Source organism: Thalassophryne amazonica, chromosome 12 (assembly GCF_902500255.1).
Source record: "Thalassophryne amazonica chromosome 12, fThaAma1.1, whole genome shotgun sequence".
Lineage (NCBI taxonomy): Eukaryota > Metazoa > Chordata > Actinopteri > Batrachoidiformes > Batrachoididae > Thalassophryne > Thalassophryne amazonica.
The window spans coordinates 15,026,557-15,053,549 of NC_047114.1; the positions used below are offsets into that span (position 1 = coordinate 15,026,557).

The following is a 26,993-nucleotide window of genomic DNA, read 5'->3' on the forward strand; positions in this document are numbered from 1 at the left end:
TTGGAACCAAGATTTTGCTCGTTTACTAGTGTGCTTGGGGTCATTGTCTTGTTGAAACACCCATTTCAAGGGCATGTCCCCTTCAGCATAAGGCAACATGACCTCTTCAAGTATTTTACATGACCTCTTCAAGTATTTTGACATATCCAAACTGATCCATGATACCTGGTATGCGATATATAGGCCCAACACCATAGTAGGAGAAACATGCCCATATCATGATGCTTGCACCACCATGCTTCACTGTCTTCACTGTGAACTGTGGCTTGAATTCAGAGTTTGGGGGTCATCTCACAAACTGTCTGTGGCCCTTGGACCCAAAAAGAACAGTTTTACTCTCATCAGTCCACAAAATATTCCTCCATTTCTCTTTAGGCCAGTTGATGTGTTCTTTGGCAAATTGTAACCTCTTCTGCACATCTTTTATTTAACAGAGGGACTTTGCGGGGGATTCTTGCAAATAAATTAGTTTCACACAGGTGTCTTCTGTCACAGCACTTACAGGTAACTCCAGACTGTCTTTGATCATCCTGGAGCTGATCAGTGGGTGAGCCTTTGCCATTCTGGTTATTCTATTCATTTTGATGGTTATTTTCCGTTTTCTTCCACGCGTTTTTTTTTTTTTTTGTCCATTTTAAAGCATTGGAGATCATTGTAGATGAACAGCGTATACGTTTTCCCCTCTCCAGTCAACTTTTTAATCAAACTACGCTGTTCTTCTGAACAATGTCTTGAACGTCCCATTTTCCTCAGGCTTTCAAAGAGAAAAGCATGTTCAACAGGTGCTGGCTACATCCTTAAATAGGGGACACCTGATTCACACCTGTTTGTTCCACAAAACTGACGAACTCACTGACTGAATGCCACACTACTATTATTGTGAACACCCCCTGTTCTTTTTTTACTAATAGCCCAATTTCATAGCCTTAAGAGTGTGCATATCATGAATGCATGGTCTTGTTGGATTTGTGAGAATCTACTGAATCTACTGGTACCTTGTTTCCCATGTAACAATAAGAAATATACTCAAAACTGGGCTTAATCTTTTTAGTCACATAGCACTATTATTCTGAACACTGCTGTATAAGACTCAACCCTCTGGAGCTCTACACCATGGCACACTATGACACTAGCTTTGTGTCCCGTGTTGGTCTGCCTGAAATCAATGAACATTTCTTGAGTTTTAGGTCGAGGAAATTATCATCACACCACTTAAACTCAGATAGTGCAGGATCATGATCAGACTCTGAGCCTTGTAAGGATAAGAAGACAGTGTCATCGGAAAATTTAACAAGAAATGTGTTCTCCTGCAGCTACATGATAAAGAAGAGGGGACATAGGTGATGATGTCATGATGTTTGACATAGGATCTGGTGTGGATGGAGGAAAATCATTCTGGTCTTTGGTAGTAAATGGCACTTCTCTGACCCCCAGAGGGACCGGGATGTTGTCATCCTGGATTGAGATTAGGACTGGGGGTAGAGGAGAGGATGGCAGTGACACCAGTATGTCCTGTAGCAAAGCTGCGGCTGGTTGCTGACTTCAGACACAGCAAGGCTCGGATAGAGAGTGTTGAAAGAGTAGGACGAGGTGAAAGAGAGGAAAAAGGATTAGTAGGTGATCATGTTTTTTCCGCTGGTGTTTGTGTCTCTTTTTTCCCATCTGAATCCTTCTGTTCAATATTCTTTTTCCCTTCCTTCTGTTTCTTATCTCTTAAATCACATTCATTTGACCACACAGCACATGCTGCATAACAATCTACCATATCTACTGTATCACATCCACTGTCTTTACATTAGATTGACATAATTTTCACCTTTCCCTTGTCCAAATTTGCTTTTAGTAAGTCCAAAGGATTTCTGCTTAAACTCCCTCCTGCTGAGAAACAAAAATCTGTCACCCACATATTCATATGTGTGAGACATTTGTCCCCATATTTCTCCTTCATTATTCATACAATTGGAGACCAGTCAGCTTCATTAGGTTTTTCTTTTCCTGTTTTTTTTCCCACATTTTGCTCACACTAAATCAGTGTCTTACCTCAAAAAAGGTTTTTTTATTTCCTACAACTCAGAGCCACCTCAATGACTCCTACACTCAGAAATAAAACGTCTTATTTCCTACAACTCAGTCTTTGACCCCCTACAATTTACTCAGAGAATTAAAATTCTCCTACAACTCAGAAACTCACAGGTCTCCTACCAGGGCCCAAACTCAGTTAAAATAAGATCTTATTTTAACCTACAATGCCTGTTATCAACCATTCATTCATTCAAGGAGGATGGTCATGCAGAGATGACATGGTTATCAGTGCAGCTGCAGCAAGGTTACATAAGGGCATTTAATACAGAGTTAGATGCAAAGGTTTTAGGCAGGCTATCTGTAAGGTACAAAATGAATAATTTTGGCATTACAGGTTGCTGGACAGAGTATGTTCGTGATGCCAAATGAAAGGCCAAGTCTTTCGGGCCATTGTGTTTTGGTCTTACTGTATGGTTGTGAGACTTGCAGGCTAACCAGTGAGCAAAGGCAACAATTGGTCTTTGGTTTTTTTTTTTCTTTGGAGAATCCTTGGTTACTGTCGGAATGACTTTCAGTCAAACAAACTGTTTGACAAAGCAGTTTGTTTGACTGACAGTTAAAGAGTAATCTGGTGTTGACATTTCTCCCAAAACAGGTTGGGAGACTTACATGAATTGCAGCGGAAGGCCAGGAGGATGCCCAGGGCTTTGAGAGACCAACGGTTACTTTTGCGAGGTAGGAATGAATTAATTGTCTGCCTGTGTGGTTACCATCCAGGACCTTGGGTGGTTCCATGTTGTGGTGGATGAGGCAATGTGGTCCGAGAGTGACCTGATCTTTGAATGACTCCTTAGGACTTTTTTTGTAGGTCAAAGACAACACCATTTGGGTTTATGAAACAAGTAAAACAGATTTTATTATAATTTGTATGAGGTCAGGTTACATGATTACTGGACTATGTACGAGGTCTGTTAGAAAAGTATCCGACCTTTTTATTTTTTGCAAAAACCATATGGATTTGAATCACGTGTGATTGCATCAGCCAAGCTTGAACCTTCGTGCACGTGCGTGTTTTTTCACGCCTGTTGGTTGCATCATTCGCCTGTGAGCACGCTTTGAGTGAGCACTGGTCCTCCCCCCTCGTCGGATTTTCATTGTGAGGAAAATGTCTGAACGGCTGGAGCAGCGCTGTATCAAATTTTTCCACAAATTGTGAGACAGCCAGGTGGACACCATTCAGAAAATTCAGATGGCTTTCAGGGATGATTTTATGGGCATCACACAGATTAAGGAGTGTTACAGCCGGTTTAAAGACGGCGCACAATGGCGGAGGGCGCGCCGCGCTCCGAGCGGCGATCGACAGGCTGAAACGACCAGATCATTTCAAAACTGAATGCTGTGTTGATCCGGGACGTTGTCTGACTACCAGAGAAATGGCAGAAAAGGTGGACATAGCACTTTCCCGGCACATTCCACTGTTAAAGAAGATTTTGTCATGAAAACAGGAGCGGAGGAATTCGCCACAGAGCCGCTAATGGCGCAGAATGAAAGCACCTCCGTGTTGGTCTCACAGGACATGTGACATGCCCAGATCTTCGACAATTTATCGGATACTCACTCGACTGAAAAGCCACCCAAAGCCGTCTGAATCTTCCAAATGGTGGAAGAGCTGGGCATGTCCTGTGAGACTTCCAACATGGAGGTGCTTTTTGTTCTGCGCCATTACGCAGCTCCGTCCTGACGTGCGAATTCCGCTGCACGTCTTTCATTACAAAATCTCCTGTAACAGTGTAATGTGCCGAAAAAGTGTTATGTCCACCTCTCTTGCCATTTCTCTGGTAGTCAGACGACGTCCAGGATCAACACAGCCTTCACTTTGGAAATGATCTGGTCGTTTCAGCCCGTCGACGGCCACTCGAAGCGCGGCGCGCCCTCAGCCACTGTGGGCCGTCTTTAATCCGGTTGTAATGCTCAATCTGTGTGATGCCCATAGGATCTTCACCGAAAGCCATCTGAATTTTCCGAATGGTGTCCACCTGGCTGTCTGTCAGTTTCTGAAAAAATTTTGATGTAGCAAAGCGGCAGTCGCTCAGCCATTTTCCTGACAATGAAAATTCGCCGAGGGGGCTGGCCCACTCCTCCCACAAAGCCTGCTCACAGCCAAATGACGCAACCAACAGGCGTGAAAATACTCACGCATGTGCATGAAGGTTCAAGCTTGGCTGATGCAAGCACACGTGATTCAAATCCATATGGTTTTTGCAAAAAAAGGACAGATAGTTTTCTAACAGACCTCGTATACATGTGATCTGATGGCAGAAAGACAAAAATTATGGTTTCAATATATAAACCAGATTATCAGCAAAACCCAATGGATTGTCCAGAACACCTAAAAGGTTTTAGTTCTGATGAATTCAAATCATGTTTCATTCATTTACATCAACAGATCCAGACACTCATCGACCTCCAGCAGACTGCTGTCTGTCTCACCATTGCTACAGTCAATTTCACATTGAGTTTCTCTCTTCCTCCTCCCTTTATACACATTTGCTTTGTTTCTCTCTAATTCTCCCCCACTTTCAGTCTTCCATTGGTCAGCAGGAGCTTGCTTGTGTCCCTCCAATGAATCAGGGACCTCATCAATTTGCAGTTTTTGGAGATTCTCTGTAGACAGGTGTGGCAGTAGATTCTGGTAGAACCTGAGGAATTGAGAAATTAAGAGCAGCCTCTGTTTGTGTCTCGATCAATTCAAAAGGCGCCTCAACAGCATTCTACAGAAATTGGTCAGAATTCAGACTTTCATGTAGAGCCTTCCCCTCTAGAGCCTTTAATTAGTTTTATCATGGGTGTGATTAGGGTTAGGTATCAAAGCATCGTTAGAAATGATTCGATCCACTGACATCAGTAGCCTTTTTGATTAACGATTCCCTTATCGGTCCTTCAGTTTACATTAAGCCGGAGCGGCCATTATTTTTGAGGATGTTTATCTGGAAAATGATCATTTCTCTACATTGATTGCTTTTGCAGCAGCTCTGCTTGAAGTTTGAATGAAGTAGCACTGCGACCTGCTGCTTCACTGGTTCTCTGCTTCGGTGCTTTTCAGAACTGGCAGGTTTGCAATTTCTTCACTAACTCCTTTCAAAGCCATTTAAAGATGTCAATCGTTAGTCACCTTTGTGGGGATTAAAGTCACTAACTGAGACTCTTGTCTTGTTGCGGGCAAGAAACGAGAAGCATTCTCCGGTCCACACCGGAGTTTTGCACGATTCTCTGGTGTGAGCTGGACCCGCTTCACCAGTGCGTAACTGAAATTGTCCATCAGGCAAAGGGAATAATAATAATAATAATAATAATATCCTCTATTTTGCGGGACTAAGTGCATAGCTCCAAACGCTGCGCGGCTCTCTGCCACACAGATTTCGATCAGAATTAATAACTTCAAAGCGAATCACAATTTTAAATCCAATGACACCTCTTTCTAAACGTTGTAATACAGGCAACAATCTACAACTGACCAAAACTAAGTTTTTGTCCTCCATTCTTTCTGAAACACTGATGTTGACATGCAGGGCAGCTGGCTGCAAGAGCTCAGCTCAGAGGCTATGGAGTTACATTTGTCTCATTAATATCAGGAAGGCTTTTTACAAAACTACAGATTTTATTTCTTTTTTTGTCCAAAAATCTAGGATCCATTATGTACAGATTTTATGTCCAGAGATCAAGGATCCAGTGACCAATTTCATATTTATTTACTTTAAGACTCAAAATGTTGTTGACATAGAAAACCTGTAAAGCCTACTTTTAAGTACACAGAAAATTCACAGGAGGTATTGATAAGGGAATCGATAAAGAATTGGATCGATACGTGGAATCGATAAATAGCATAGATACCAATAAAATCTTAGCAATGCCCATCCCTAGGTGTGATTGGCAAAGGACAAAAAAGAAGGAAAATACACAGCGCACCTACCATGACACGGCCACTCCCTATTTTGGATCCTCTCAATTAAGTGCTTTAATCTGGTGTATTACAAGACATGTTTAACTCAAAAAGGAAACTTGACCTACTTTAGGTCCCCTTTGACCTCAAGGTAAACCCTGAAGGTCAAGGTTGATCGCTTATCCAAGGTAATGGCTTATGGCCAAGGCCATCCACTATATTCATGCCAAATTTGGAGGCAAAGCTCGAACAAACTGTGACCAGGAAAGTTGAGTTATTGAATTTAGTGCTTGACTTTCCTGTGGCCTTGACCTTTGCCTTAAGCTTGATTCTTTTGGCTGCTGAAAGGTATGTCAATAAGACTGCTATATGTGAATTTATAAGAGTCTGCAATAATGATTTACACTGTATTACACCCTTAAAATTCAGAATTTTGCAGGTTTTTTTTATGAGGACATCATCGAATGACATCATACCTTTAAACTTTTGATATATTCTGGATCCTCTCATGAAGCCCATGAATTCAATTATTACACGACATGTTTTACTGTAATCTGACATTTGACCTAATTTACCTCACCTTTCACCTCAAGCAGACCCTGAAAGTCAAGGCCGATCACTTATCCCAGGTAATGGCTTATGGGCTAGTGCTACTTGCTACTGCTGCTATATGTGACGTTGTAAGAGTCTGCGATGTAAACTGTGTGTTGCACAGCGAGTTAAATCTGAAAAGCATACATACTGACTAACATATCTTCTAAAACTTTATTTTGGTAAGATAGCAAACAAACATACATACTGACTAACATATCTTGCAAAACTTTGTTTTGGCAAGATAAACAGATGACAGCTAATCAGCAGACTGGCACACCTGCATGTCCGTCTTAGGTTTTCCTCCATTTTCTGATTGGCTGTCTGAGCAAGGAAATTAATGTAGTCAGGTTCAACCAGGAGCTTTCCTTGGTGGCTGAGAGGAACTTCCAGGCAATGGGTGCTACGAACTGCCTGCAGATAAAATAAGACACAAAATCAAACCTTATTGTGTACTGATGGTGTGTGTATGTGTGTGTTAGGGGACTATCTGGCTTTTTCAACGTGGATGCCAATTATTACTCATGTCAGACACCAATAACAGATATTTGCAATTTCTTTTTTACCCAAGGGTATCAAATATGGCCATGGGGTATTCCAAAGACTTTGCGTCTGTCTGTCCATCCGTCTGTCTGTGTGTGTGTCTGTGCTCAGCAGTCCTATTACTGCCAGAGTCTTCAAATTCACAAGAAACATTCTTGGGACACAGACCTTGGACAAAGTTCAAAGGTGGCTAACCTTGACCTATTTTAAAAAGTCACATTCCACTTCATTCTGTTCCTTTTCAGAGTGGCACTGTGACATCAATGGCAGGTCTCTGTAAAATCACCTCATTTATGTGTTTACGAGGTCTGTCCATAAAGTATCGTACCTTTTTAATTTTTTTTTAAACTATACGGATTTGATTCATGTTTTCACGTCAGACAAGCTTGAACCCTTGTGCGCATGCGTGAGTTTTTCCACGCCTGTCGGTGACGTCATTCGCCTGTGAGCACGCCTTGTGGAAGGAGTGGTCCCGCCCCGTCATCGGATTTTCATTGTCTGGAAATGGCGGAGTGATTTGGGGTTTTTTTCCATCAGAATTTTTTCAGAAGCTGTTAGAGACTGGCACCTGGAAACCATTCGAAAAAATTTATCTGGCTTTCGGTGAAAATTTTACGGGCTTCACAGAGAATAAGGACTATTACTACAGCTTTAAGGATGGCCCACAATGGCGCTCGGCGCGCTGCGCTCCGAGCCGCGACGACAGGTACGAACCACCGGATCATTTCTAAATGGATGGCTGTGTGGAGCTGGCACCGTCGTGTGCACCGTCGTGTTGGGACATGTCCAGCTCTCCACAATTTCTCTTAACTCACTCGACTGGTAAGCATTGAAAGCCGAGATAGGATGTCCTCTGGCACGCCGAAACAGAGGTGTTCCTTTGTCTTGCTTCCAAAGCGAATCGGTCGTGACGCACAAAGCCTCCGCGCGGCTTTCCATGACAAAATCTCTTGTTAAAAGTGAAATCTGCCAGAAAATGGCTGATGTCCAGCTCTTGTGATAACCAGAGAAAGAGCACATGACGGTCTCGTATCCACAGAGCCATCCGTTTAGAAATGGTCCGGTGGCTTGTGCCGCGTCATCGCAGCTCGGAGCGCGGTGCGTTGAGTGTCCTTAAAGGGGTCCTTAAAGCTGTACTAACAGACCTTATTCTCTGTGAAGCCCGTAAAATTTTCACCGAAAGCCAGATAAATTTTTCGAATGGTTTCCAGGTGCCAGTCTCTAACAGCTTCAGAAAAAATTCTGATGGAAAAAAAAGTCCTTTTCATTCCGCCATTTACAGACAATGAAAATCCAACGACGGGGCGGGACCACTCCTTCCACAAGGCGTGCTCACAGGCGAATGACGTCACCGACAGGCATGGAAAAACTCATGCATGCGCACAAGGGTTCTAGCTTGTCTGACGTGAAAACATATGAATCAAATCCATATAGTTAAAAAAAAAATAAAAAGGTACGATACTTTATGGACAGACCTTGTATATAACATGTTTCGCATATATTCTGTAAAAAGTAGCGAGAAACAAAGACTTCTAAAACTGAAAATGCTATTTTTGTAACCTAATAAGTGTTGTCACAGTTACTTTGAAAAAAGTAATCTAATTACTGATTACTCCTTGAAAAAGTAACTTAGTTACTTTACTGATTACTCAATTGGAAAAGTAACTAAGTTAGATTACTAGTTACTTTTTAGTTACTTTCCCCAGCTGCCGACAACAACCCTCTGCCACCTCAACATGACAATACTTGTTTTGCCAAAACTCACTTTATAATCACCCTTTCTTGACTTCAATGAAAATAAAGTTGTTTTATAAAAAGTAAAATAAAGACCTCTTTCTTGACCTCATATTTAACTGTTGACAGCACTGTAACAGTAAAACTTGCAATTTCTAACCTACATTGTTTATAAATGTAACTAATAAATTCTAACATTTTTCTAACATTTAAATTCTCTCTAAACATTTTACTTCTACTATTCCCTTATCTGTCCTTAAGTTTACAAATGGAAAATGATCATTTCTCTACGTTGACTGCTTTTGCAGCAGCTCTGCTTGAAGCTTGAATGAAGTAGTACTGCAACCCACTGCTTCACTGGTTCTCTGCTTCGCTGCTTTTCAGAACTGGCAGGTTTGCAATTTCTTCACTAACTCCTTTCAAAGCCATTTAAAGATGTCAATCGTTAGTCACCTTTGTGGGGATTAAAGTCACTAACTGAGACTCTTGTCTTGTTGCAGGCAAGAAACGAGAAGCATTCTCCGGTCCGAGTTTTGCACGATTCTCTGGTGTGAGCTGGACCCGCTTCACCAGTGCGTAACTGAAGTTGTCCATCAGGCAAAGGGAATAATAATAATAATAATAATAATAATAATAATAATATCCTCTATTTTGCGGGACTAAGTGCATAGCTCCAAACGCTGAGCGGCTCTCTGCCAAACATATTTCGATCGGAATTAATAACTTCAAAGCGAATCACAATTTTAAATCCAATGATACCTCTTTCTAAATGTTGTAATACAGACAACAATCTACAACCGACCAAAACTAAGTTTTTGTCCTCCGTTCTTTCTGAAACACTGATGTTGACATGCAGGGCAGCCGGCTGCAAGAGCTCAGCTGGGAGGCTATGGAGTTACATTTGTCTCATTAATATCGGGAAGGCTTTTGACAAAACTACAGATTTTATTTCTTTTTTGTCCAAAAATCTAGGATCCATTATGTACAGATTTTATTTATGTCCAGAGATCAAGGATCCAGTGACCAATTTCATATTTATTTACTTTAAGACTCAATAAAATGTTGTTGACATAGAAAACCTGTAAAGCCTACTTTTAAGTACACAGAAAATTCACAGGAGGTATTGATAAGGGAATCGATAAAGAACTGGATCAATACGTGGAATCGATAAATGGCAGATTGTTGTGTGGGCCGCTGAAGAGGAGGTACTGCTGGCCCATCACCAGAGGGCGCCCTGCCTGAAGTGTGGGCTTCGGGCACGAGAGGGCGCTGCCACCTCCCAGGAGCAGCCAGGAGTGACAGCTGTCACACATCAATAATCAATCACCACATCCCATAAAAGTCGGGCAGCAACTCCACCTCTCTGCCGAGAAATCGTCTACCATCAGGTAAACTGCTCAGCCTGCAAAAACATTACAGTAGTAACGTCTTTACTTCTGTGTGTGTAATCCCTAACTTTGCAGACGAACCTTTTGTACACTAAGGAGTAGTCGTTGTGTTTGGGGAGTTGGCGTACTCCGCTCCTCGGTTGTGGACTGCTAGTGTGACATCAGGATCTGCATTTGTTTCAGGAGTATTGTGATTAAGAGGTGGAGGTGTTTCCCACCCTTGTACTGAGTGTATGATGGGTGTTCACGCACCCACCATCACCTGTCTGTTCTTCCTGCCAGCAGTACCAGATCTGACAGTCGGAGGCAGTGGCCACCTGGGGACTCAGCGCTTGGTGGCTCCGGTGTGCTCCAGATCCGCTGGCAGTGGAAAGTGTGTGGGATCCGGCTCTTCTCTGGACAGGCGTCTTCTATCCTCGAGCCTGCCCACACGTCACCTTGTATTATTGACTGCTATTCTAAATTGTGTTTGTCTGTTTTTCTGTTGTGCACATTCACAGCATTAAATTGTTGTATTTTGGCTTATTCCATTGTCTGTTCATTTACGCTTCCTGTTGTGGGTCCGTGTCCCTACACTTTCATAACAGGATTTCTCGGCCAGCGACATGGATCCCGAGGGGCGTCAACCATCGAGTGAACCACCAATGGAAACGCAGGGTGCACAGGCGCCGGCAGGAGGCGTATTAGGTGAGCTGCAGCAAATCTTAACCGCCTTCACTGCTCGGTTGGACTTGGTGACCGAGCAGAATGTTATACTCAATCGGAGGATGGAGGCTCTCACCACCCAGGTGGAAGCGCGCACGCAGGACGCTGCTGCAGCACGCTGCTCCAGCACCTCCTCCTGCTGTTCAAGCGCCGAATACAGACATTCCAGTGGTGATTCAACGAACCCCCCCCTTCCCCTGAAGCATACATAAGCCCTCCGGAACCGTACGGAGGTTGTGTCGAGACGTGCGCTGACTTCTTGATGCAGTGTTCGTTCGTCTTTGCACAGCGTCCCGTCATGTATGCGTCAGATGCCAGCCGGGTGGCTTATGTTATAAATTTGCTTCCAGGAGAGGCACGCGCCTGGGCTATGGCGCTCTGGGAGCAAAATTCATGGCTCCTAACCACATATACTGGGTTTGTGAGGGAGTTTAAACAGGTGTTTGATCATCCCAATAGAGGCGAGGCCGCTTCGACCGTGCTGCTGTCAATGAGACAGGGACGTCGGAGTGCAGCCGAGTATGCAGTCGACTTCCGCATCGCGGCTGTAAGGTCCGGCTGGAATACTGTTGCACTCCGCGCCGCCTTCATAAACGGACTGTCTCCAGTCCTGAAGGAGCATCTGCTGGCTAAGGATGAGCCGCAGGATTTTGACAGGCTTATCGACCTGGTCATACGGTTAGACAACCGTCCCTCTTCCTTCCGGGTCAGAAAGGGTGCCGCCGTCCCCACGCTCCACAGCCGGAGAGATCCGTGTGGCAACAGCTCCCCCTGCTGACGAAGCTATGGACACGAGCAGGGCTAAAGTAAAATCTAATGACAGACAACGGAGGCTGGATCGCGGAGAATGTTTTTTCTGTGGCTCCAGTGAGCACATACAAAAGAACTGCCCCAAGCGGATAAACTACAACGCCCGCCCCTAGAGACTGGGCTAAGGGTGGGCCATAACATTCACGCGGGGAGATCCCGTAGATCCGCACGCATCCCAGTGACGATCCTGAGTGGAGATCTTACCCTTCATGCCCCAGCACTGGTGGAAACGGGGTTGGAAGGGAATCTGCTGGATAGCAGATGGGCTAGGGAGGTGGGGCTCCCTCTAGTGGCTCTACCTTCACCATTGAAGGTACGGGCACTAGATGGCACCCTTCTCCCGTTAATCACACACCAGACACAGCCCGTGACATTGGTTGTGTCTGGAAATCACAGGGAGGAGATTGTGTTCTATGTAACACTTTCTACCTCCCGAGTGATTTTGGGATTTCCATGGATGGTTAAGCACAATCCCCGGATAGATTGGCCGTCTGGGGTAGTGACGCAGTGGAGCGAAACCTGCCACCGGGAATGCTTAGGATCCTCGGTTCCACCCGGTGTGACAGCTAACGAGGAGGTTAAAGTCACCCCAATCTGTCGGCGGTGCCTGAGGAGTACCATGATCTTGCTGACGTCTTCAGCAAAGATCTGGCTCTCACGCTGCCCCTGCACTGTCCGTACGATTGTGCCATTGATTTGATCCCGGGCGTCGAGTACCCATCCAGCAGGCTGTACAACCTCTCACATCCGGAGCGCGAATCAATGGAGACCTACATCCGGGACTCTTTAGCTGCCGGGTTGATCCAGAACTCCACCTCCCCGATGGGTGCAGGTTTCTTTTTTGTGGGAAAGAAGGATGGCGGACTCTGTCCATGCATTGACTACAGAGGGCTGAACGAAATCATGGTTCGCAATTGACACCCGCTGCTTCTGTTAGATTCAGTGTTCACGCCCTTGCATGGAGCCCAAATTTTCACCAAGTTGGATCTTAGAAATGCGTATCACCTGGTTCGGATCAGGAAGGGAGACGAGTGGAAGACGGCGTTTAACACCCCGTTAGGTCACTTTGAGTACCTGGTCACGTTCGGTCTCACCAATGCGCCCGCGATGTTCCAAGCCTTGGTTAATGACGTCTTGTGGGACTTCCTGCATCGGTTCGTCTTCGTATACCTTGACGATATCCTCATCTTCTCCCCAGATCCTGAGACTCATGTGCGACATGTACGTCAGGTACTTCAGCGGTTGTTGGAGTTCCACCGTACTTCTTTGTCCTTCCTGGGGTTCATAATCTCCTCCAACTCCGTCGCCCCTGATCCAGCCAAGGTTGCGGCAGTGAGAGATTGGCCCAAACCGACGAGCCGTAGGAAACTGCAGCAGTTCCTCGGCTTCGCAAATTTCTATCGGAGGTTCATCAAGGGTTACAGCCAGGTAGTTAGCCCCCTGATGGCCCTTACCTCCACTAAAGTCCCCTTCACCTGGTCGGATCGGTGCGACGCCGCGTTTAGGGAGTTGAAACGCCGGTTCTCGACTGAACCAGTTCTGGTGCAGCCCGATCCCAATCGCCAGTTTATCATTGAAGTGGATGCCTCTGACTCAGGGATAGGAGCTGTGCTGTCCCAGAGCAGGGAGTCCGATAAGGTCCTCCACCCTTGTGCCTATTTTTCCCGCAGGTTGACCCCGGCAGAGCGGAAAGAGGTTCTGGAGGAGTGGAGACACCTGTTGGAGGGAGCCGCGGTACCATTTACAGTTTTCACGGACCATCGGAACCTGGAGTATATCCGGACCGCCAAGCGTCTGAACCCCAGGCAAGCCGCTGGTCACTGTTCTTCGGGCGTTTTGACTTCCAGATCACCTACCGCCCCGGGACCAAGAACCAGCGATCTGACGCCCTGTCCCGGGTCCACGAAGAGGAAGACAAAACCAAGCTGTCAGATCCACCGGATCCCATCATCCCCAAGTCCACTGTCGTGGCCACCCTCGCCTGGGACGTGGAGAAGGCCGTCTGGGAGGCCCTGGCATGGAACCCGGACCCGGGGACCGGCCCAAAGAACAGACTTTATGTCCCACCAGAAGCCAGAGCTGCAGTCCTGGACTTCTGTCACGGTTCCAAGCTCTCCTGTCATCCAGGGGTGCGAAGAACTGTGGCAGTGGTCCGGCAGCGCTTCTGGTGGGCGTCCATGTAAGCCGACGTCCGGGAATATGTCCAGGCCTGTACCATCTGCGCCAGGGGCAAGGCAGACCATCAAAAAACACAAGGACTCCTCCATCCATTGCCTGTGCCTCATCGCCCTGGTCCCACATTGGCCTGGACTTCATCACGGGCCTCCCGCCGTCCCAGGGCATGACCACCATCCTCACGATAGTGGACCGGTTCTCCAAGGCGGCCCACTTCGTGGCCCTCCCGAAGCTCCCGACGGCCCAGGAGATCGCAGACCTCCTAGTCCACCACGTCGTACGTCTGCATGGGATTCCATCCGGCATCGTCACAGACCGTAGTCCCCAGTTCTCCTCGCAAGTCTGGAGGAGTTTCTGTAGGGAACTGGTGGCCACCGTAAGCCTCTCGTCCGGGTACCATCCCCAGACGAACGGACAGGCAGAGCGGGCAAACCAGGATTTGGAGCAGGCCCTCCGCTGCGTGACCTCCGCGCACCCGACGGCCTGGAGCAACCATCTGGCCTGGATCGAGTACGCTCACAACAGCCAAGTTTCATCTGCTACCGGCCTCTCCCCGTTTGAAGTATGTTTGGGGTACCAGCCCCCATTGTTTCCGCTTGTGGAAGGAGAGGTCGGGGTGCCCTCGGTCCAGGCTCATCTGAGGAGGCGCCGTCAGGTGTGGCGCACTGCCCGCTCTGCCCTCCTCAAAGCCCGGACAAGGGCCAAGGCCCATGCACACCGCCGGTGTTACCCGGCCCCTGCATACCAGCCCGGGTAGGAGGTTTGGCTGTCAACAAAGGACATCCCATTACAAGTGGAATCCCAGAAACTGAAAGACTGTTACATTGGCCCATTCTCAATCCTCAAGGTCCTCAGCCCGGCCGCAGTGAAGCTGTCTCCCGCATCAAGCCGTACCACACCTCTTCCCTCTGCACCAGGACATCAGGATCTGCATTTATTTCGGGAGTATTGTGATTAAGAGGTGGAGGTGTTTCCCACCCTTGTACTGACTGTTTGCTGGGTGTTCACGCACCCACCATCACCTGTCTGTTCTTCCTGCCAGCAGTACCAGATCTGACAGTCGGAAGCAGTGGCCACCTGGGGACTCAGCGCTTGGTGGCTCAGGTGTGCTCCAGATCCGCTGGCAGTGGAAAGCGTGTGGGATCCAGCTCTTCTCTGGACAGGCGTCTTCTATCCTCGAGCCTGCCCACACGTCACCTTGTATTATTGACTGCTATTCTAAATTGTGTTTGTCTTTTTCTGTTGTGCACATTCATAACATTAAATTGTTGTATTTTGGCTTATTCCATTGTCCGTTCATTTACGCCCCCTGTTGTGGGTCCATGTCCCTACACTTTCACAAAATAGATACCAATAAAATCTTATCAATACCCATCCCTAGGTGTGATTGGCAACGGACAAATAAGAAAGAAAATACACAGCGTACCTACCATGACGCGGCCACTCCCTATTTTGGATCCTCTCATGAAGTGCTTTAATCTGGTGTATTACATGACATGCAGTGGTGGGCACAGATAACCAAAAAATTAACTTCGATAACAGATAATAAGATAACTGAAAAGTTATCTTTGATAAAAATAAACCACCCAAAAATGTATCGGAAGTTACAGATAATCAATAACCGATAAATTCCGGTGTTGACTATGGGACATTTTCAGTTACTAAAGAGCTGAAATTGATTTTTAACATGATCGCTTTTGAAAGCATCAAAAGCGGTAAAAGACCTAAAGAATAAGCAAGAATGTTTGACCATGCTGCCCCCTGCAGGAAGCAGCACAGACAAATCCTGAGAGCACCCACGAAATCAACTCTTTACAGCTCTTGTTTACAACAGCGCTCCCACCACAGAGACACACTGAGAGCAGCTATAACACCAGCTCCTTATCAACTTCAACACGCCGGTCAGGCGGAGGTCTTGAAAAATAAAGTCATACTAACTTATGGTTTTTTGAAAATACTGATAGAATAACTCCATTAATGTAAATTCTGTCATTTGTACAAAGTTAAAATATAACATATAACTTTTAATGTTGAATAAGGCACTAATTTTGAGGTTTTGTAACAAACACAGACCGCAAAGCATTCTGGGTAAAAGTGCTAAACAGTGATTGGTTCAGTAATCCATTATGTAAACCAACACGTTAATGTGACGTGTCGTGTGTTGGTTTAAAGATAAATGTGCTTTTGTAAAATATTCCATTTTTATTTGTAAAAACAGGCATTTTTACGGAGCCCTGGAAGTGTCATTGCAATTGCATGTTTTAAAACTTTTATGATGTTGTAAAACATGCATTCAATATTAGTAAGTAAGTAAGTAAACTTATTTATATAGTGCCTTTCACAGACATAAGGCCACGTACACACGTTGTCGGGTCAGTTTGGGTAAAAAATTTCATCCACACTCAGTCGTAAAAAAAAAAAAATCCATCCACATCGAACCGTATAAATGTGTTGTAATTAGTCTGTCTAATCTATTCTAGTCTATTCTATCCAATCAGGAGCCTTATTCTCTTGTCGTCACTTCCACAAAAACTAAAAACATGGCGCCAACCTCGTTCGTGCGGACTGATAATGAGTCGGAATTACTTCTAACCGTAGTTTTAGAATACAAAGTTAAATATATGCACACAAAACGCACCTGGACAATGGACAATACCAACACTTTGAGAGCAGCCATGTACCCAGACATTTAATACTGCCATGAACACTCCTGGCCAGTAGATGGCAGTAGCGGCCTTGAAAAAAAATGTCAAACAAAATTCCAGATAATCCGTGTCTGCTACATTTAAGATGCGTGGAATTTAACAAACGCAAATACACTAACGTCTATAAACCCAGAGAATATATTCACGAGAGTTTTAGGCACTAGAGTTTAATGCTGTTATCTGTGAACCCTGAACAGAGTGTCTGAAATGCATTTGTCCTCTCGTGAACGTCTGAGATTACCTTATGCTACCCATAATGCACTGCTGCCTGGCACAGCATGTGCTCACAAAACCTTAAAAATTAGCACATTACTTTAAAATGAAAACATATATCTGATATTTTCACTTTATAAACTTCAGACATGACAATAATTTTAAATAACTTGTCTAAAATGAGTGGTTAAAATTTGAACCATAAGTTAAACATGTATGCCTCTGGATGACTTGGTGACATTGCGATTATATTAGTATGGTGTTAAAGGAAATGACTTTTTTTTTGGTCACCAGTTTTCCTTTGCTTACAGACAATAGAGTGGTTTCTGTTTGCAGAGGGTAGAACAACATGCCTATTAGGAAACTTTTAACAGATAGGTTTCAACAGCTTTAACGGTTTTAAAACTGTTTTTCACTGTTCAGCTTAGTGTAGTACGTTATCGGTCTAAAAGTTATCGGACCGTAATTCATCGGAAGATAAATAGTCCGATTATGGTTTTTAAATTTATCTAAAAAGATAATCCGATAATGAATACATTATCTTCAATAATTATCTGTTATCGGATTATCGGAAGTGTGCCCACCACTGATGACGTTTAACTCAAAAAGGAAACTTCACCTACTTTAGGTCCCCTTTGACCTCAAGGTAAACCCTGAAGGTCAAGGTTGATCGCTTATCCGAGGTAATGGCTTATGGCCAAGGCCATCCACTATATTCATGCCAAATATGGAGGCACATCCCTACCCCACACCCCCATTCCACCTGGATTCGTCCCTTCTTTGGCGTTTGAGCACAAAGAATGGATAACATTTATTTATGCAGAAAACATGACCAGATTTACAGGTAAGAAAGTTTTACTGCGTTTTCACATCATGTGGGCCTCAGAAAGAGAGTTTAGGTGCATTTGAGTGGAAAATAGTGCTAGTTGTTGATGTGTCACGGAGGATCAGCTGTTTTCAGCAGCAGATACGGAGCGGCTTGGAGAAAAAAAAAACAAAAATGTCTTTGTAAAGCTCAGTGCAGGTGTGCTGTTGTCACCGCACTTTAAGAGGTGAGGACGAGTTGTAGCTGCTACAGAAAACCGCAGATGAAATGCTCACAGCTCGATAAAAGTGGGCAGTTCAGTTGAACCCCGACCCCCTGCCCACGGACCAAGTTTAATGCTGCTATCGACTCACAATGCAAAAATAACAGTAACGCACAGTGACTTGGAGAAGTAACTTTAATCTGATTACTGATTTGGAAAGATTAACGCATTAGATTACTCGTTACTTAAAAAAGTGGTTAGAGTAACGCGTTACCGGCATCACTGCCTAATAACACACTTAAAGTGATTTACAAGCTATTTCACGGACATTAGAGTGGTGACATCACAGGCTAGCTGCAAGCCGTTTCATTTGTGTGTAAATATAACCTTTTTGTCATGTATTATGTAAAAGCTACTGAGAAATAAACACTTCTAAAACTGAAAACACTGTTTTTGTAAATTGGTAACGCCTATGGAGTGATTTACAAGACATTCTGTGGACGCCAGCACGCACGCTAACTTCAGCTAACTCAAAGCTAACTTCCGCTCTTGCCAAAAGCTCATAAATGTAAAGATTGTTTAGGATTGGTTGGTTGATTGATTGATAGAGGGGCTTGACTGAACATGTACAAATTGTAAGTAAGACAATAGGATCTTAATAATTAATGTAAACTAGCGCATTGCATTAGTGGGGATCCACGGGCTCTAGATTGGGTAGTGTTTATAAAATAGGTAGCTGACATTTTTGTGGTAAGGGTGGTAATAAATTAAGCAAAGTTTCTATAATGAGTTGGAATGGAATGTGAGTCCACAATGTTTTTAGAACCTTAGACCTCAACAATTTTTAGAAGAACTCAAATATTTAATTTCCTGCTAATTTACTATCTTAATGTAAATGTAAAATTAAATATATTGTTTAGGTTCGTGTTAGCATATACACACTATTATTATTATTATTATTTTATTTCTACTTCTATTTGGTCATTTGATTTTTAAATGGACTACAACGGAAATAAATAAGTGTTGTCACTTTCTTGTGTTATTCATGTAACTTATTTACAATTATATTATGGAATTACATTAAGCTTAAAATCACTCAACACACACACTTTTACAACCCCAATTTCAATCAAGTTGGGACGTTGTGTAAAAAAACCTGGGACAGTGGTATGTTTACCACTGTGTTACATCACCTAACAACAGTAAGCGTTTGGGAACTGTGGACACAAATTGTTGAAGCTTTGTAAGTGGAATTCTTTCCCATTCTTACTTGATGTACGACTTCAGCTGTTCAACAGTCCGGGGTCTCCATTGTCGTATTTTGCGCTTCATACACATTTTCAATGGGCGACAGGTCTGGACTTCAGGCAGGCCAATCTAGTACCCGCACTCTTTTACTATGAAGTCACGCTGTTGTAACATGTGCAGAATGTGTCTTGGCACTGTCTTGCTGAAATAAGCAGGGACGTCCCTGAAAAAGACGTTGCTTGGATGGCAGCATGTGTTGCTCCAAAACCTGGATGTACCTTTCAGCATTGATGGTGCCATCACAGATGTGTAAGGTGCCCATGCCATGGGCACTAACACACCCCCATACCATCACAGATGCTGGCTTTTGAACTTTGTGCTGGCAAGAAGTTGGAAGACGAGAAAAAAACAAGACAAAGTTAAATGGTTAATCGGTGGAGAAGGCGAACCATCTAGGCCAGCGGCGTCGGCGGAGGAGGTGATCCATCCAGGCCCACGGCGTCGGTTGCATCCGGGGTGGCGACGGCTGCACCCGAGGCTGGAGACGGCTACATCCGAAGCTAGCGGAGGCTACATCCGGGGCTAGTGCGGCGACATCTGAGGCTGCGGCGGCTGCGACCGAGGCTGACGGCAGCTGTGACCGAGGCTGACGGCGTCTACGACCGAGGCTGACGGCGGCTATATCTGGGATCAACATCGGGGAAGGTTGGTGTGTGGCGACCGGATTTGTGGTGGAGGTAGTGGAGACCACGAGTGGGAATTGCTTTACAGTGGCCTGTACTGAGCTACAGGAGTTAACATGGCACCAACCAGGAAGACAGAGAAAATGGAGGAAGACTTGGAGGAGATAAAGACCTCATTGAATTGTATTTCAAAAGACATGTCCAATTTAGACAAGTTGATGAAGGAGATTAAGGAGCTCCAAAATCTTGTTATATATACTAGAACAGATGATGTTATAATAACTGGTTTGGAAACAAAACATCGATCGTACGCAAGGGTGGTGGATTCTGGTGGAGCCAGTGGGGAGGATGCACCACCTGAAGAATTACAAACACTAGAACAGCAAGTTACAAATTTTTTTAAATCAAAAAGGTATTGTCATACATCGAGACACTATTTCAGACTGTTACACAATTCCATCCAAAGACAGTAAAAATAAACTACCAAATATAACAATACGATTTCTAAGCAGAAAATACAAAAATGAATTATTAAGACAGGCAAAGAATCTGAAAGGAACAAATGTATATATAAATGAGCATATAACGAAAAAAAATGCAGATATTGCCAGGGAAGCAAGACTATTAAAAAAACAGAAACATATTGTTGCTACATGGGTCTGGAACTGTAGGGTTTGGATCAGAGTGAGAGAAGGGACAAAGGGTATACAAATCAGAGACATGGAGGACCTTACAAAGTACAGACCTGAGTAGACAAATGAATATGACGTCAGTTGGTAGTATGACCAACAAAAAATCAGATTAAACATGGAAACAGATGATAAAATATATGACATAGACACCAATATTGATGAAAGTATATTTGACTTGACTACAATTGGTTGTGAGTATTATACGGAAAAACAGTTAAATAGTGAAAAAAATACTGAAGATACCCTGTCACTCATACATATAAACATTCGAAGCTTATACTATAAAATGTTAAAAATAAAAGATTATTTAAAACAGTTTAAAAATAGATTCAGCATTGTTGCAATCACAGAATCTTGGCTTAAAAATGACCTCATGGCTGATGTTCAAATGGAGGGATATGAGTTATATTTTGTAAATAGAAGAGAAAAAAAAGGTGGAGGTATTGCTTTGTACATAAAAACAGATCTGACATGTAAAATTGTAGAAGAAACGACAATTATAGACGATGTCATAGAAATTGTGACAGCGGAAATTGTACATGAAACATCTAAAAATATTCTAATGAGTTGTGTATACAGAGCACCAGACTCTTGTGTTGTGAAATTTACAGATAAAATAATAGAATTATTCCATCAAATCAAAACAAAACGCTCTTTATGTGTGGAGACTTTAATGTTAATGTGGAAAGCTCCAGTTGCCAAAGAGCAAGTGATTTTGTGAATTCAATGAATAGCTTGGGTTTATTCCCCTTGATAACAAAACCAACCAGAATTACATCGCAAAGTGCAACTGCAATTGACAATATATTCACAAATAGAACAGATGAAATTATTAAGAATGGGATATTGATGACAGATCTCAGTGATCATTTACCATTTTTTTCAATATTTAAATATAAAAATAGGTACAGAAAAAAACTGTTATAAACTTTAAAAGAGATAAGTCATTAAAAGCCTTAGAGGCATTAAATTATGATCTTAAAAATCAAAATTGGGAAGAGGTTTATGTCGGTGACGTTAATGTAGCATATAGTTCATTCATGAAAATACTGATGAAATCATATAATAAAAATTGTAAATTAATAAAAACTAGTAAGAAAAGAGTAAAGAAACCATGGCTGACCAAGGGAATAAAAAACGCTTGTGTAAAGAAAAACTATTTATATAAGTGCTTTTTAAAAATGCAAACAAAGAAAACAGAACACAGATACAAAAAATATAAAAATAAACTTTTGACAATAATTAGGAAACAAAAAAAAGATTATTATAGTGAACAACTGAATAAGAGTAAAGATAATATGAGGGCAACATGGGGAATTATAAAAAGTGTGATGGAAAGTGACGGAGTGAAATCAACTTTTCCGAATTACCTTGTCAAGGAAAATAAAGAGATAAATGATATAAAAGAAGTTGTAAATGAGCTTAATGATTGTTTCTCAAAGGTGGAATCAAATCTGGTGGGAAATAAACCAATAGTAGAAGATAAATTAAATACAATTGTAAATAGGGTCAATAGTATTTTCCTTGACAATGTGGAAAGATGAAATAAGGAATATTGTAAAAAACTGTGTAAGCAAAAGATCAACTGACTATGAAGATTTAGACATGATGATTGTAAAAAGTATAATAGAAACTGTTATTGAACCATTCACTTACATTTGTAATCTGTCTCTGTCAACAGGAATTTTCCCAGACGAAATGAAAATTGCCAAGGTAGTCACTTTATATAAAAATGGAGACAAACATAACGTTTCAAATTACAGGCCAGTGTCAGGCTTCCACAGTTTTCTAAAATTATGGAAAAGGTTTTTGTGACAAGGTTGGATAAATTCTTTGAGAAACATCATATTTTAAATAATGCTCAGTATGGATTCAGAACAAAACATTCGACAGCTATGGCAATTATGGAATTAACAGAGAAAATATCAACAGCAATAGATAATAAGGATTATATGGTAAGTGTTTTTAGTGACTTGAAAAAAGCTTTTGATGTTATCGATCATTCAAGATTGCTTCACAAGTTACAACAATATGGAATAAGAGGGATTGCACATCAGTGGGTAAAAAGCTACTTAGGAAATAGAAAACAGTTTGTTCAGATAAATAATACTAAATCAGAATTGTGTAATATTATGTGTGGAGTACCACAAGGGTCGGTACTTGGACCCAAACTGTTTATTTTGTATATCAATGATTTTGTGAATACATCTAATGTACTTGGTAGCATTTTATTAGTTAAATATTCATTAAATAGTTATGGATTATTAACATTGTACAATTCATTGATTGTTCCATATTTGACTTATTGTGTAGAAATCTGGGGATCAACATGTACAACTTATACACAACCTTTATTTATTTTGCAGAAAAGAGGTTTAAAAGTGATTGGCAACAGTCAATTTAGAGATCCATCTAATCCATTGTTCATTAAGTATAGGGTACTTAAATTTCATGATTTAGTTGATTTGAAATTACTACAAATAATGTACCAAGCGAATAACAATACCTTACCAATAAACATTCAAAATATGTTTGAAAAAAGAGTAAGTAGTTATAATTTGAAGGGCATAGAAGTCTTTAAAAAACCAATATTCAGAACCAAGATAAAGGAACAGAGTATTGCAGTGAATGGTGTAAAATTATGGAACAACCTCAACAAAGAAATCAAAGAATCAAGGTCGCTTAAATTATTTTAAAAAACGTATTAAACTTGATGTATTTCGTAAGTATGAAACTATGCTATAAGTCAGTGGGCTGTGACAAAACCAAAAATGTAATCTGTTAATAATGTTTAGAATGTTTGAAGTTTAAAATGTAATCTATTAGGGATGTAGTCTTTTAAATAATGGTTAAAATTAGGAAAGAAGTCGGTGGCATGTGACAAAGTCATAGAAATGCAATGATGCCGAATGATGATGCTTTGCAAGATTGTATTGTAAAAAAGTGGCAGAATATATAAGACTTGTTCTTCCAAACTGCTCCTTTTCATTCAATGGTTTGTAATGTTTTGTTAATTTTGCTTCTTTTCTTCCTTTCTTTTAAATGAATGAAATAAATCCTCAATACAATACAATACAAATATGGACTCATCAGACCACAGCACACTTTTCCACTTTGCGTCTGTCCATTTCAAATGAGCTCGGGCCCAGAGAAGGCGGTGGCGGCGTTTCTGGATGTTGTTGATGTATGGCTTTTGCTTTGCATGGTAGAGTTTTAACTTGCACTTGTAGATGTAGCGATGAACTGTGGTAACTGACAATGGTTTTCTGAAGTGTTCCTGAGCCCATGTGGTAAGATCCTTTACACGTTGATGTCGGTTTTTAATGCAGTACCAGCTGAGCGATCGAAGGTCACGGGCAATCAATGTTGGTTTGTGGCTGTGCCACTTGAGTGTAGAAAGTTCTGTTAAAGTGTTGGACTATTTTCTCATTTGGGGTTGTAATATGAAGATGACTTACAAGAAGATGACCCTGTTGGAATGGTGTGAGTCCAGAAAATAGCTAGCAACATCCATTGTTCCCTTTTCGCAGCGTTCATCCTTAACCCAAAATATATAAGCATACCAAACAGCAAATGTCAGCTGTCCACAGATTCTCTGTGATCAAAGTTGCATGCACTCACGCAAGCAGGCACAGCTGCTTTTAATTTGACAAACAAAGACAGTGGCAGAAAACTTTAAAAACACTACATATTTCACTCATGGCACCAACATGGAACTTAAGTGGCTCATGGTAAGCACAACATGACTAGACTAAACCAATTGAGCTACAAAAACAATACATCAATAACACTAACAACACTGTTAAACTAACATAAACCACAATAACATTTAAAACCTCAAAAGCCTGAACTCCCATGGTGCATTGCAACACAATGTCCAGCTAAAATTGCTAATTTCTCCAAAAATATTTGTCTTAAGGCCCTGTCACACCTTGATGATTTTTCAAGCGTATGCCAATCGTATTAAAAACCGCTGGCATAAGTCCAATAAGTTAAGGGTAAGGTTTTTTTTTTATAAGTTAAGAGCACGCGAAACACTCATTAAAGTAGCTAATGATTATAAACAATCAACTTCAGCACACAGCTTCATGTTTATGAAACATAAAAGTAGGAAAAACTATGATTCAGAAAGTTTTTCATCCAGGTTTTATTTTTAAAAACAGGTTGGACAATGAAAATCAGTCCAGGTTCAGCACTTGTTCAAATAAGACAATTGTTAAAAGGGGCTATATTATAAAAATATAATGCAGTGTTAAAATAACTGTCTTCTTTATAATTTGCAGTTGTTTAATTGGCTTCCCAGTGCTATATATTTATATATATATATATATATATATATATATATATATATATATATATATAAAAATGTACCCAAACGTATTTTGACAGCACAGAAAAACCAATCAATATTATCAGACATGTTCTGCATGACCATGTGGTCGAAGCATGTAATTTTTCTCCCCAATACACCGTTTTTAGTTCAGTCTTTCCTTTTGGATGTTTTAACCCTTTATCTTTTACACCACATGATCAATGTAACCTCCTCATCTGAAGTTTCCTAAGAAACAAATCTCTCCAGTTTTCCGGAAAACCACCTCGCAAATTCAAGTCTCCTTGCCATTTGCTGGGCACTAAGTTCACTCTGAGACTGAATTTTCTATGGAAAGAAATGCAAGTCAGCCCCGAGAATGCATTGCACAGAACTCAGTGATTTTTGTTCTCTGAATTAGGGTCAACTGTTGCATTTTTCCTGGACTTTGTCTTGCAGAACAATCACCATTATTTCCCAGTAAAAGCATTTCCTGGTATTCATATTTCAGAGTACTTTTGGGTACATTTTTGGGACTCTCTCTCTCTCTCTAAAATTATATATTTATTGTTATTTACTTTCATTATTAAGATCCTATTGTCTTATGGACCATTTGTACATGTTCAGTCAAGCCCCTCTATTTTGTCACGTGATAATTTTACAAGGAAATAAGGGTTTATGTTTTACTGTGTTATCCATGTATAACTGATACATTCACCTCTCTATATTTATATTGATGCTGCAGAATAAACTCAATCAATCAATCATAAACAATATTTTATTTACATTTTAATGGCATCTGCAAGAGGGTGTGCATGTCCGCATACATGAGCTTTTAAAAACAGCGGAGTTAGCTTTGACCGCGTGATGCGCGTGCACACTCACGTCTGCGAGATGTCTTGTAAATCCCTCCAAAGGTGGTAGCAGGTGACAAAAACAGCGTTTTCAGTTTTACAAGTGTTTATTTCTCGCCAGTGAGAAATAACAGCTAACAGAATGTGACATTTTAACCTTTTAAAATTTGTTGAGGTTAGCCACCTTTGAAACTGTCCAAAGTCCTTCTACCAAGAAAGTTCCCTGTGAATGTGAAGACCCTGGCAGTAATAGGACTGGGAGCATTTTTCCCACAAGGAAATGATCAAACGTCCTTGACAACAATACCGATATTAGTATACCATGTCCAGCAGTGTACATCTGGACATTGACACCAAGATCCAGCAACTCTGAGCCCCCAGCTTTTTGTAATGTCAAGGCCATTGCACCATTTTCACCACAGTTACCAGATCCATTGCAGAACACTTCAGTCCTCATAACTCCATGACCAATAAAGTGTCACCTCTAGGGCAGTTGTCAATTACCAAGTGAAGCTGTGAATAAAAGGTCTGCCTCACAGAAACAGAATCACTCACTGAAGGTCATATTGAAAGGTTCTGTGAAGTTAATGTATTCTGTAAGGTCTTTGAAGAAATTCTGTGTTCAGGGTTTGCGTTATTCTAAATGTGACACCTTTTTAAAGCAGGCAAATATTGGATTCAAATATTGGTTCTTGTCCTACATTAGTAAAACTGCATTCGGGATCAGCCCTGAAAGGCCGTTTTGATCGACTCCTAATACCAGTCAATCAAAAACACCTTTATCGGGCTGATATTTTAATAGAATCTAGCACCACCATTGGGACTTTTAATCTATCCATCCATTTTCTATACCTACTTACGCCAATGAAGGGTCACGGGGCAGTATGGTGCGTGAGGCGGGGTACACCCTGTACAGGATACCAGTCTGTCCCAGGACTGTGACAGTTAATGCTAAATTAATTAATTTACAATACTGTTCGCATTATTTTTACATTACATTCATGTTTTTTTAACCTGATGATTATTGTCATAATACAGTTTCCCTTTGTTTTTTATGTTTCAGACCATACCGTGATAATTCTTCCTTTCTTGCCAATGGTGAGGCCAGAGTTCCTGAAGCCTGAGTTGATGGCCACTGAGTGCTGGAGGAGAGACAAGAGACTATATGTCAGAGATGTGCATAACCTGTCTCACCATCACGAAACATTTAGAACTAAATATTTTGTTCTTCCACATTTATATCTTTCTTTTCACCTATCCATCCATCTTCCACTTGTATCAAGCACTAAGTCACAAAGGTAACAGGTCAAGTAAGGCATCACTCTCCCCATCTATAGCCTCTAGCCAGAGTCC

General features: G+C 42.0%; 1 protein-coding gene across 2 annotated transcripts in view; it reads right to left on the reverse strand.

Annotated features, from left to right (window-relative positions):
* Window positions 1-4,425: 4,425 nt before the first annotated feature.
* tyw3 (tRNA-yW synthesizing protein 3 homolog (S. cerevisiae)) overlaps window positions 4,426-26,993 on the reverse strand; it is a 41,421-nt gene continuing 18,853 nt past the window's right edge. Inside the window, exons 4-6 of one of the 2 annotated variants that reach the window (XM_034183323.1) lie at window positions 26,711-26,782; window positions 6,834-6,967; window positions 4,426-4,721 (exon numbers count right to left, since the gene is read on the reverse strand). In XM_034183323.1, the coding sequence (XP_034039214.1) occupies window positions 4,457-4,721; window positions 6,834-6,967; window positions 26,711-26,782 (471 nt within the window). In that variant the 3' untranslated portion in view covers window positions 4,426-4,456. The remainder of the gene's footprint in view (window positions 4,722-6,833; window positions 6,968-26,710; window positions 26,783-26,993) is intronic. The other variant, XM_034183324.1, reaches the window with a different exon arrangement.